Below are 13,580 nucleotides of genomic sequence, written 5' to 3'. Positions count from 1 at the left end.
AGGCAGAGGAGTTGGGCAAGGACGGGTCCTGAAACAGCCAGTGCACCTGCTCCTCCGAACCACGGGAGCGGCCTCCTTCCTGAGTCACCTTCCCACGCACCTGCTCCGGGGCCTAGGGGTGCGCCTGGGAAGCAGGAGGGATGCCAGCGGGGGCTGTGGGAAGTGTGAGCCAGGTGAGGACTCCACCCAGTGCCCCCCGACTCACCTTATCAAACCCTCTGATACCTCCATGCAGACTGTTGGGCCCATTGTTGATGGCCAGCTTATACTCCTTCCCGTCCACAGTGAATGTTCCTTTGGCGATCCGGTTGGCCACCCTGCCCACCACGGCTCCAAAGTAGGGCTGCTTCTGGAGGTACCCTGCAGGGACAGGGGATGACAGTTTTGTAAACTTCCACCTGAAGGCGAGGCTCACACTGCTACCCACCACTCTCTTCTGAGGGCAGCTGCCAAGTAACCACTTGGGCACACCCTCAGGGCAGCACAGAAAAGGGTATCCTCTACCCATGACCTTTGCCCTTCCTAGAGTGGTAAACACTTTTATATTTTTTATTTATTTTTTATTTTTTTAAATATATTTTATTGATTTTTTACAGAGAGGAAGAGAGAGGGATAGAGAGTTAGAAACATCAATGAGAGAGAATCATGGACCAGCTGCCTCTTGCACACCCCCTACCGGGGATGTGCCCGCAACCAAGGTACATGCCCTTGACTGGAATCGAACCTGGGACCTTTCAGTCCACAGGCTGACGCTCTATCCACTGAGCCAAACTGGTTTCGGCGAGTGGTAAACACTTTTAAAGAACGTTATAAAGTGCAAAGAAGACACTGAAACTATCCTGACCTCATCACCAGACAGGTCCACTGATTTAAAAAAAAAATTTTTTTTGACTGTTTTTAGACAGAGATATAGAAACAGAGAGCGAAACATCAAATGGCGGTTCCACTTATTCACTGGTTGACTCGTGCGTGTGCCCTGGCGGGGATGAACCTACAATCATGGCACCGGGAGGATGTGCCGACTAACTGAGCCACCTGGCCTCACACATGCATAGCCTTCCCCATTATCAGCATCCTCTACTAGAGTGGTACATTTATTATAATTGATGAGTCTACATTGACACATCATCAAGAAATTATTGAAGTCCATAACTGACAATAGTGTTCACTCTTAGTGTTGTATATTATATGGGTTTGGATAAAAGTATCCTCCATTATAATATCATACAAAGTATTTTCACTGCTCTACAAACCTGTGCATTGCCTATTCATCCCTCCCATCCCCCTAGACCCTGGCAACTACTGATCTTGTCATATAGTTGGAATCATACAGTATGTAGCCTTTTCAGATGGGCTTCTTTCACTTAGTAATATGCACTTAAGGGTCCTCCCTGTTTTATTGTGGCTTGATAGCTCATTTCTTCTTAGCACTGAATATTTCATGATCTGAATATACTCCAGTTTATCCATTCACCTACTGAAGGACATCTTAGCAATCCACACTAATTAAAAGAGTAAGATGCAAATGGACCATACCTTTGCAACACCCACCAGCCTATCAGGAGTGAGTATGCAAATTAACTCAACAAAGATAGTGGGTTAATTTGCATACACAGGTGCTGAGCGGCTGGAGGTGGGGCAGGATGCTTGCGTCATTGCTATGGCGATGACACAGGTGCATCGCCCCAGCCATTCCAGGCCTCTGGGCAGCATGGGAAGGCGGAAAGGTGGCTCCAGCTGGAGCTAAGGTAGTGCCGGCAGCCAGGGGAAGGAAGGCCCATTCCTGCACAAATCTTCATGCATCAGGCCTCTAGTTATGAATAAGTTACTATAGATATCCCAGGTGCAGGTTTTTGTGTGGGCATAAGATTTTAGCTCTTTGAGTAAATACCAAGGGGCATGACTGATGGGTCATATGGTTAGAGCATGTTTAGTTTTGTAAGAAACGACTAAACTGTCTCCCAAAGTGGCTGTATCATTCTACACTCCCTTCAGCAATGAATGAGAGCCCCTGTGGCCCCTCATCCTAGCTGCTATTTGGTGTTGTTGTGTCTGAGCTTTAGCCATTCTATTAGGTCTTGTTTGACTTTGTGTTTCCCTTATGATATATAATGTGGAGCATTGGCTTGTTTTTCAAGAGCTGCAAAATGCAAAGAAAGCAGAATTTCTGTTCAAAAATCGTTTGGCTGTATCTACCTCCGATAGCCCAAACCTTAGCCAGAGTACCTTCAAGTCGCAAACAAAATTGCTCACTAGTCTCCGTCAAAACCCCCTCATGCTGATTCACTTTGGCTTTTTGAGAAAAACAAACATTAATTGACAAGCACTGTAAGCTTACCACATATTTTATATATTTTTCAATGGCTGCTGGTTATGCCAGATGAATCTCCATGCTTTTCCCCCCCCCCCCCCCCCCCCCCAGCGCTAATAAAGTGAAATAAAAAGTTCACGTACTGCGAGGGAAGATATTTGGGGGCAAAGGAAGGAAAGAAGATAAAAATGATTACTTGTTCACCACAGTCAGATACTATCACAGCCAACAGCACATTTAATCATCATTATCCGCTTGTTTCGGGGAGGAAATAGGTCTGGAGAGGTTCAATAACTGGCCCAAGGTCACACAGCCCTCAAGGACAAAGCAGGTTTAAACTGGAATCCTCGATACTCCCATAAGGGCACTCTGGGGCATCTGTAATATTAAACTGCAGCCTCTAAACCGGTCCCCCTTCCTCCAGGGTACCCCCTCTTATGAGCTCAGGTTTTCCAAAAACACTATATTTATTTTTTCTAGCTTTTCCGTAATGGCTCTCATGACAGTAATAGCTGGGTGTCTGGTGGTAAGTGGGGGAAAGATGGAGGGGAAGGAGTTGCATCGATATTATGGGTAGGTTGTTCATATCTGTGGCTTATACGCCAATGCTCTCATCACAGGTTTGGAAAGAAGTCATAATGATTGCAGGCAGGACATGCAAATGAAAAACAGTTAAAAAAATATTTTAAATACAAAAAAAAAAAAAAAAAAAAAAAGGCAGAAAAACTCACTGGAGGTGTGACTGACTCTCCCAGCCTGTAATGAAAAGACCATGTGATTTACCTCTTTAGAATTCTACAGAAGAAAGATCTCATTGACCCAAGGAGGAATTGAACTGTTCTGACCTCAGGTCATGGCCATCATCCAAGCAGTTTATGTAATCTGTTTGGGGAAATTGGAGATGGTTCATTCACATCCATCTAGCAGTTACAAAAGGACCACGTTTCATGGAATTACCCACACTCAGCTCTTCCCGGTGGCTCAGAACCCTGGCTCTGTCACATCTTATTGCTTTAAGTTATTCGCCTCAGTTTGTTTCTTTAACACTTACATACTCGGACATTCTTAGACTATGTAGTGAACATTACATCTCCATCCTATCCCTGTACCCCAGCTATCCAGCGTCTTTGCTTCAGGGCGACCACTGTTGCCGATTTCTTAACATGGGTTTTAATACACTAGAATGGATGAAAATAGTAGCAGAGAGCCATTCCATACGTCTGTTAAGAGCAGCTTAGTGATGGGGACACATTGAGAGATTTTACCTTTGTGCAGACATTACTGAATGCACTTACACAAACCCCGATAATATGGCTTACTATACACGTAGGCCAGTGGTCGGCAAACTTTGGCTCGAGAGCCACCTGTGGCTCTTCGGCCACTTGAATGTGGCTCTCCCACAAAATACCACGTGCGGGCAGGCGTGCACATACAGTGCAATTGAAACTTCGTGGCCCACGCGCAGAAGTCGGTTTTCGGCTCTCAGAAGAAATTTCAATCATTGTACTGTTGATATTGGGCTCTGTTGACTAAGGAGTTTGCCAACCACTGACCTAGGCTATATGGTTGGTATACTACTGTAGTGTGGTCTAATCTTGGCCGAAATATTGTTATGCAACCATAACTGTATTCCGATTGAGACAATTATGCTTCCTGTTGTGAAGTCTTACTTATTGTTGGCAATACTAAAAGAATACACACACACACACACACACACACACACACACACACGGACAGGGCCTTAGGAAGGGAACAGGGGGCTGTCTGCATAATCTTGAAGATGGCTGGATCGATTAGAAAGTATAGCTTGATATTCTCAGCACTTTTTCCCCCCCACCTTCTCTTTTGAAAACAGCTTGACTTTCTTTCAACATAAATTATTTAAATGACAGCCTAGAAATAAAAATGTCTCAAACGACAAGTGTTGGCGAGGTTGTGGAGAAAAAGGAACCCTCGTGCACTGCTGGTGGGAATGCAGACTGGTGCAACCACTGTGGAGAACAGTGTGGAGTTTCCTCAAAAAACTGAAAATGGAACTCCCATTTGACCCAATAATCCCACTTCTAGGAATATATCCCAAGAAACTAGAAACACCAATCAGAAAGGATATATGCACCCCTATGTTCATAGCAGCACAATCTACAATAGCTAGAATCTGGAAACAGCCTAGGTCAGCAGATCATTGGATCCAAAAACTATGGTACATCTACACAATGGAATACTATGCTGCCATAAAAAAGAAGGAATTCTCATCATTTGCAGCAACCTGGATAGAACTAGAGAACATCATGCTGAGTGAAATAAGCCAGTCAATGAAAGAGAAATACCACATGGCCTCACTCATTTATGGATATTAAAAAACATTATAAACTGACAAACCAAAAGATAGATATAAAGACAGTAAAGCAACAAGCAGACTGTAAAATTACAGCGAGGAGAGTAGGGAGATCTGGGGGAAATAAGAGATCAACTGAAGGATTTGTATACATGCATATAAGTACAACCAATGGACACAAAACTCTGGGGAGGGAGGGTATGTATGGGAGGGGGGGACAATGTTAAAATATGTACACAGATAATAATTTAATAAATAAAAAAACAGAAAGAAAAAAAAATAAAAATGTCTCTTGCTGCTTTTTGTGAAGCCTGCGACGCATGAGGTTAAGACAATTCTATTTAATAACATGGAGGGCAATACAACACAATCCAGGGGATCAGGTGTGTTTTTCCCCCCTCCCTTTTAAGAACAATTAGGAATATTTTCTTTCACTCAGACTTCCACGAGTCATAGACTCATGGAGACAGTTGTATAAAAGCACTTCTATGCCAGCACTTCCCCGGTGCCAGGTCAACGTGACACATATTTCATATGAATCCCAGAAAGCCACCTTGTGCGTTAAGATCCATGTGACTCACATCAGAACTAAAAATGGTATGAACTCTGTGTGTGTGTGTGTGTGTGTGTGTGTGTGTGTCTGTGTGTGTGTAGAGGGAGGGTAGTGACTTCCTGAATAGTGATAAGGCCGAGATAGAAATGAGATGATAAAAACAGGTGCTCTTAGCTTATCAGCTCCAGTGCTTTACTGGTTCTGCAACTGTAAGCCAAGTACCCAATTCTTTGACTCCACGGGCAATTTCGCACCAGTCAAGTAAGCTTTTTATGGTTTGTTTCAGCCTGGAAAATGGTTATGCTATAGTGACAGAGAGGGGTGACTCAGCAAAATGAGGAATCCTCTTTGGTCATTTGTCAACCGTACCTCTTGCCTTCTGACTTGAAGACAGATGTGAACACCCACCTCCAGAAATTCAAGGGAATACGGAGCTGTTTCCCCCACATCCCTGTTCTTTCATGACCTCCCCCTTCCCCAAACCAAGCTGTAGAAGCTCCAATGCAGATGAAGACAACCAGAGGGCAAGGAATAGGATCCTCAGGGATGTTCTTAGAACACATTTTGATAAGGAAATGGGAAGCAAATTCCAGTCTCCTCAGGGAAACCCAATACTCTCTCAAGAGTTTTCTGTTGACATCCACCTCGGAGCCGTGCTACACATCTGAAGAACCGGGTGGAAAGACACACCTACAAGAAAACCTCAAACCTCCTCGCTAAGCTGATTTTGTTTCCGCTTCTACAACGGCAGAGGACATCAACTCTCAACAGTGTCCCTTTGCCAACTTTATTTCAGACCTCATTTTTCTGTCCAGTCATACCCCCACTACCAAGAGAACACTATGCCTGCTCTCCTTTATTGCCATCGAACTGCAGTTGTAATTATTTATTTATGCCATTATTTGGCAAATGTCCCCAGCTAAACTACAAGCTCTATGAGGGTGGGGACCTCGTCCGTCTCATTGGATGAGGTAACTGAATTAACAGTTTTTAAATGCATGAATGCATGTAGTAATATATGATTACATATTAAATTTTATATATATATATATATATATATATATATATATATATATATATATATATCACTGATTCCTTACAGAGAGGAAGGGAGAGGGACAGAGAGTTAGAAACATCGATGAGAGAGAAACATGTGCCTCCTGCACACTTCCCACTGGGGATGTGCCCGCAACCAAGGCATATGACCTTGACCGGAATCGAACCTGGGACCCTCCAGTCCGCAGGCCTACGCTCCATCCACTGAGCCAAACCGGTTAGGGCAGTAATATATAATCTTAATTGCCCATGGATTCTAACCGGATAAAAGTCCACCCTAGCTAGAAGAAGACCTCATTTCTAAAGTAGGCCTTCCACCTTCCATTCTGTGCGGGGTCCTTGAGCAGCCAGAGCCTGCTGGGCACTAACCCCACCAGACCAAAGCGAAGAAGCTGTGTGCATCCCCTGGGTATTTCTGAGACAAACTCGCCTCCAAGAGAATCTGATCCAGGAAAAGTTAGCAGAAAACGCACGTCTTTGCTTTTCCTTGTTGAGAAAGGGCAAGAGGGCGGAGCTAGGAGCCACACCCCCTCCAGCCTGCCTTTTCCTCCTCAGCTGTGACTAAGACCAGGCGGTTCAAAGATCGCTCCAGGGCTGCCGGAGTGTTCTCTTCCCTGACCCTCCACTGACTTTTTAAATCAATCGAGGTAAAGCCTGAATGGATAAGCAGAGGCCAACTCCTATAGTTGTTCATTCTGTCTTTTTCCGAGCACTGGCTACACCACAGGGAGTTGGCAGGATCCAAGCCTTCCAGTCCCTGCTCCTGCCGTATGCGGGGTGGGCCTGAGGCCCGCCTGCAACCGGGGGCAGAGTTCTCACCCACCTTCCAGCTCGGCAAAGCCCAGCACTACATCCGAGGCTCTGCCCTGCCTGTCTTTGACCTCCAGGGCCGAGATGGTGCAACCCCAGGAGAGGATGTCCACTCCCAGCAGGTCCGACTGCAGCCGGAACTTCTCCACTGTCCCTGCCCCGGAGGGCAGCTCTCCAAACACGGATCTGGTCACCGACACCATGGGGAAGGCTCAGGCTGTGCGCAGGGACCCCTCCGCTCTTCCAACTCCTGCAGCCAAACTGGGAGCGGCAGAAGTTTACTGGGAAAGGGGTGGGACACGGCTCAGACTCCTCCCCTTCCTGGCCTGGATTGGGGAGTGACCACTCCTGCAAAAAATGCCCCCTACGGCCTGTCTAATCACTTCCTTGCCCAAAGGGCACTGAAATGCAAAATTTCCAACGGTGCTTTGGGTTCTTTTCCTTTGCTAACCGTTGCTGCATTGCATGTTGGGAATGGTAGTCTTTGGAAGGTGACATTGCATTTTGGGGCTTGTAGTCTCTTTCCAAACCCAATCCTGAACCTACAGGATTCTACCAGGGGCCTCAGGCCCAAGGTTCTTACCTTGCAGAATGCTGGTGGTTGACTTTCAGACTAAATGCTGGAAAACGCAACGAGCAGAATTAGGGACGTTGAAAGGGATCTTGCGGGGAAATTCCAGTTTTAAGTTAACGCTTTGATCCCGAGGGGAAAGAAGTAGAGGAGTTGTTCAGAGAAGGGGTAATGCAGGCTTCGTGGCACACTGCACATTCTGTTTGTCCCCCAGGGAGACGCTCTGGACATGTTTCTGCTGGAGCTGCTGCCCCAAGGCCCTCCTGACCGCTGGCCTGGAGTGGCCGCCTGGGACAGGGTCAGTCCTGGGGGGTCAGGTGTGCACAGGGGTGAGCAGAAGCAGCCTCCCACTTTCTTCTGAAGTTCAGAGTTTCTTTAAGAAGGCATTAAAGAAAGGAAACAAAAAGAATAAGGTATTAAGGAAACAAATATTTAATAAGGTCCTTATAAATATCTGATACTGCACTTTTATTATCTCCTTTGCACAGTGGAAAAAGGCTTTAAAGATGTACTGCCAGGAGAGGAAAAACACTGAGGTCGTTAAAGAATTGTCATGCTTTAGTGCACCTCGGAATTATTGAGTGCACTTGAGATTTTAAAGTGCATGTTCCCAGGCCCATCCCCGGTGTTTCTGAACCTGTAAGTCTAGGCTGAGCCTCGGGAATCTGCCTTTTTCACAGTTCCCCAGGTTATTCTCATTCAGGTCCTCTGGAACCAAGCTTTGAGAAATACTGCTGTAAGTTTAGATGACTAATTTTTGGCTCCGATGGCAGAAAACGAAAACAGAGTTACGAAGGGCCTTAACAGGATTGTCAGATAAAATACAGGGTCCCGTGGATGCGTTTCTTTGTTAAATCTGGCAATGCTAGACAGGACTGGGCCTAGGAAGGAAGGATGCAGGAAGCCTGAAAGCTTGTTTTATTTAACTGTTTGCACACTCATCTCATCTTTGCTTGCTGCTGCTTTTGATTTGGTTCCTAGGTGCTCCAGAGAGGGTCGAACGAGGCTCGGGTGAGTGCCAAAAGCATCTACGATTAAGAAGTTAGGAGGATTGGGATTGTTTCTGGAATCAGATGCTAATAAAATATAACTGTCTCTTAGCCCTTTCTGTCTGTGTAGTTGGAAGGAATATTTAGGATTCTTGCCACTAAGCCTTAATGCTCATTCATGAAGCAGAGGAATCCTGATAGCAGAGGAAAATGAGAGCTTGCAGCAGGCTTCGGTGAAGCATAACACATGATAACAAAAAGACACGAGTCAAATTACAGACTGTACCACACACAGACAATAACCGATGAGCACTCGTGTGTGTGGCTTCATCTGAAATCCTCATGAACGCTGTAGCCCTCACCAACCCACTCAGCATTTATGGCTGACTCATACCCAAGCCCTTGTGGCTATGCCATGTTAGCAAGGATGTCTTAGGATCTCTTCCGTGAGCAGGAAGACTGCATTTCTTTTCTTAGCCGCTGGTTCTCAATGTTCTGCCAGGCTCATGTTGTCACTGGAGAGAAATACATTTAATGGCCAAATAAATGTCACTAGGCGAGGCCTTGTAGCTTGACTTAGTAGAAAAAGAAACATACCATGATGTCTCTTTAAAATGTAAAAAGTACACAGACACACACACACACACACACACACACACACACACACACACAGACACACACACAGAGGAAGGGAGGAGAGAGAGACAGAAGCATCAATGATGAGAGAAAATCACTGATTGGCTGCTGCCTCCTGCATGCCCCCTACTGGGGATTGAGCCAGCAACCCAGGCATATGCCCTTGACTGGAACTGAACCCAGAAACCCTTCAGTCCACAAAGCTGATGCTCTATCCACTGGGCCAAACCAGCTTGGGCACACTTATTGATTTCATTGTCCTTTTGCTTTTAAGGATTTGACAGAAAGAGCCAAATAGGACTACCTTGTGCTAAGGCAGGTGCCAGGCACAACTCTTGGTTTTTATATCTAATTTCTCTAGTCTCACAGTCATACTCTAAAGAAATATTAATGCACTTAAAAAAGTAAGAAATCTAAGAAAATATTCTCCATCTCCAAGATCAGAAGCAAGGTAGTAATCTGGCAAAGAAAGGATTGTCAAATTCTAAGGGGTATTTATTTTTATTTTGGAGATAGGGGCTAAGAGGAAGGTTATGAGGTAATCGGAGTAGGAACTGTGACATTTATGTCAATGAGGAGTTACTTAGAGTTACCTTTTCTTTCAACCAGCGATGAGTGAACTGGGGAAGAATAAGATCTGTCCCTGTTCTCAGCTGCAGGTCAGTCCCCTAAGTTGAGTGCTGGGGGGCCAGAAGTAAGGAAATCTGGGCCCTGACACTAGGCTCCAGCCCCTTATTGTACACAAAAACTACAGGTGCCTGGGGCCTGTCAGACTCTGGGCCCCTGAGGAAGGCTGGCTCCAACGCCTTAAGCTGTTGACAGGCTGCTGCTGTGCAGAGGAAACTCTGAGATATAACAACAAAAACAACTGACAGCACCTCTTGTCTATGAAGAGATCTAGAATAGATTCTTTTCGATTGGGTTGACACATCACCACCTTCCTGTTTTCTCTCTCCTGGCTGTGAACTCTATTAGTGTTTATTGCCAGTGCTCTTCGTTGGGCACCCAGCATGCACTGCCTGAGATCATTGCTTATCTTTCCACGAGTACATTTTGTTGTTGCAACTGTTGACTCAACGATTGGCTAGCTGACTCAGTATTTCGACTTTTTCTTTTCTTTCTTAACCCAACCATCACTATGCTTGGTTTCAGATGGAAACTACTTGTACCTGGAAAACAGGAATACCTGGGAGAATCCCATCAAGTTCATGAGAGGTAGAATTCTTCACAATCAATTCAGCTCTGTTTCATCAACAATTTTGGAGCAGCTGCTGGGGAGGCATTCTGGGGGCAGGTGAGAAGCTATTGAGGAAGATAGATGAAATTTAGCTTCATGACATGTTGCTCATTTGTCAAATATTCAACAAGTATGTGCCAGGCATTGTGCTAAGTGCTAGTTATTTATTGATAAGTAAAACACGATCATTGCCTTTCAAGGAATTAACAGTCTAATATGATAAATGCTCATCTTTTCTGATACAGAAATGGAGATTTAGAGAGGTTCAGCAACTTGTTCAAGGCCACATGGTCAGTAAGTCAGAAAACCAAGATTTGATCCCAGGCAGCTTGACTGCAGAGATAGGAACATTTTGCCACTTCCTTATATGTTGCCTGCTATTGAGGTCATCTCCGTAAATTCTAACACATTACCCCAGTGTAAAATGTTCATCTTCTAATTTTTTTTATTAAATTATTATCTGTGTATATATTTTAACATTGCCCCTCCCTCCCCAGAGTTTTGTGTCCATTTGGTTGTACTTATATGCATGTATTGTGGTAATTACGAGTTTTTTAAAAAATCAGCTTCTTGAATAGGCATGGCTGGATCTGGGCCAAAATTGTGTCAGTAAATCTTGGGATTTATCTCTTCCTGATCCAGTTTTCCACGGTGATGGCACTATTTTCAGGACTATTCTTTCTACTCATGATTTCTAGCTTATGTTATTCACAATAACAATGTCAGTAAAAACAACCAAAGTCCCCTCATGAAGTCACTTGATTATGGGCCCTACTGAACCAAGTACCTGGTATAATTGTCAGCTTCACTCAACACTGTGGACCAAGAGAGTGGGGAGAGGGGACTCCCTAAGGGAAAATCTAGATGCTATTCCCAAAGACAGAATGTATGCTAACCAGGCAAAAGCAACAAGCACCCACTGAAAAGAGTAACGGAGCTAATTTCATCAGAGAGTTCACACATCTAGATTCTTTCAACACAGAGAAATACCTGTGTCTCAAAAGAGCTTTCAACATTTTGTCAGTGGTTCAGCAGCAGGTGTTGCCACATCCTCACTTCTATTTCTGTTTTATCTTTGTCTGCCTCGGTTCCCGGGCTAATGTGGTAGTGATGCAACCCTGCTTGAACCCTTCTGCACATTTTCACCTACCTTGCTGTTTTTCAAAGGACAGATTCAACCTATCCAGAAGCAGATTCATCCCCTACCTATCTAAAGGCAGGTCAGGGAATTGCTTTATAAGATTATCCTTATAATACGAAATCTTGTATCAAAAAGTATAGGTGAGCCTGGCTGGCATGGCTCAGTGATTGAGCATCAACCTATGAAATAGGAGGTCAGGGCACATGCTGAGGTTGAGGGCTTGATCACCAGTATCTGGCATGCAGGAGGCAGTCGATCAACTATTTTCTCTCATCATTGATGTTTCTCCCTCTCTCTTCCTCTCTGAAATAAATAAAAACATTAAAAAAAAAAGTATAAGTGAATATAATTCTTGGCAGAGAGTAACATTTAAGAAGTATTTAAAAATTATCTGACTCAAATAAATGTGTAGAATACATTGTCATGATCTTGCCAGCGTGATCCAGTAACTTTTGATTCACTGCCTTTGATATTACTAACCATGAAAACCAGCCATGGTATGATTTCCTTAATTCCACTTGCTTAAGAGGTCCCAAGAAGCAGTCACTCTTATAATTTCTGGCTTTTGAATGGATCTATTTGGCACAGCTTGGATGACAAATTTCTAATGAGATGTTATAACATTCCCCCCCCCCCCCCCCAAATCAAAACAATATTCCTAGGTCTAAGGCAAAAGATGTCATTTCTCACTGCATAGCAAGCAGCATGCACATCATGTTGATGCTGGTTCCCCAAGACCAACATGGAGGGATCAAGGTGGACACTCTACACTCAGTAGGTTTGCATTATAACTGGAATCTACCATTTTGCAATAAGTGGTAAGCAAACCTACTCTTTGAGAGATGCTGTTACCTCATGCCTTGAGCCTGCTCATTGCAAGCTCAATCCTGAGAAATGGTTACCTGAAGAGTGGTCAGCAGTATGCATTCTTGGCATTCCCAAAAAAGATGTGCAGAGATGCTCAGGGCCATGGTAGACTGCTTCTCTCAACAGGTGGTCCAAGGTTAGTATAGCTGTTCTGTTCAATGTGGGCATCTGGAACATAGGTGCCCTTTAATTTGTTGCTTTGCCATCTGGTAGGTTATGTTCTGAAGTCCACTTGTCCAAGGAGGTATGCTACCATGTCCACATTTAGGGCAGCAGGATGAAGGAGAGGGGGCAGGGAGAAGGAAGACCCTTCCCTTTAAGGACACATCCTCAAAGTTTTACACATTACTTCTTCTCACACCCCACTGGCCAGGACTTGCTCACATAATATCAAACTTCAGGGTAGGTGGAGAAACGAATAATCATTACTCTAGGAGTTCTGTTAGTGGACTATAAAGGAGAAGATAATGGGGCGAAGTAGTACTCTGCCATATTCTTTTCTGAAAGTTGATGGTATTTTAACACATACTTTACCGGGACTTTGTAAACAGCCACCAGGTTCCTCCTATCCTTTGTACATGTGAGAATCTGAGCCTGTGGCTTGGGTGTCTAGTCGAAGCCAGATTTCTGTAAACACACGACGAGGGTGAGTCTACATATATCAGATACATTTCAGGCATTGCCCAAGGTGAGAACACTAAGAAGTCAGATGATATCCTGGGATCTGAGAGAAGACAGGATCCTACTCCAGAGGATGGTGAATTTGTGAGTCTGGAGTAAGAGACTCTAAGAATCAGTGTCACCCTGACCAGTCTGGCTTAGTGGATAGAGCGTCAGCCTGCGGACTGAAGGGTCCCAGGTTCGATTCCAGTCAAGAGCCTGTACCTTGGTTACAGACACATCCCCAGTAGGGGGTGTGCAGGAGACAGCTGATCGATGATTCTCTCTCATTGATGTTTCTAACTCTCTATCCCTCACTCTTCCTCCCTCTGAAAAATCAATAAAATATATTTAAAAAAAAGATTCTGCCGAAACCGGTTTGACTCAGTGGATAGAGCAATGGTCTGTGGACTG

The 13,580-nt window shown here is 44.6% G+C and overlaps 1 protein-coding gene across 2 annotated transcripts in view; it reads right to left on the bottom strand.

Moving 5' to 3' along the window:
- GALM (galactose mutarotase) overlaps positions 1–7,411 on the bottom strand; it is a 40,884-nt gene extending 33,473 nt beyond the window's left edge. The window contains exons 1-2 of one of the 2 annotated variants that reach the window (XM_045580656.1): positions 7,079–7,411; positions 206–360 (exon numbers count right to left, since the gene is read on the bottom strand). In XM_045580656.1, the coding sequence (XP_045436612.1) occupies positions 206–360; positions 7,079–7,268 (345 nt within the window). In that variant the 5' untranslated portion in view covers positions 7,269–7,411. The remainder of the gene's footprint in view (positions 1–205; positions 361–7,078) is intronic. The other variant, XM_036435086.2, reaches the window with a different exon arrangement.
- Between the last annotated feature and the right edge of the window lie 6,169 nt (positions 7,412–13,580).

This window comes from Pipistrellus kuhlii, unplaced genomic scaffold (genome assembly GCF_014108245.1).
Source record: "Pipistrellus kuhlii isolate mPipKuh1 unplaced genomic scaffold, mPipKuh1.p scaffold_m20_p_13, whole genome shotgun sequence".
In the NCBI taxonomy this organism is placed as follows: Eukaryota; Metazoa; Chordata; class Mammalia; order Chiroptera; family Vespertilionidae; genus Pipistrellus; species Pipistrellus kuhlii.
The sequence above is the reverse complement of the archived record's forward strand: the minus strand, read 5'-3'. Positions and strand labels throughout refer to the sequence as shown.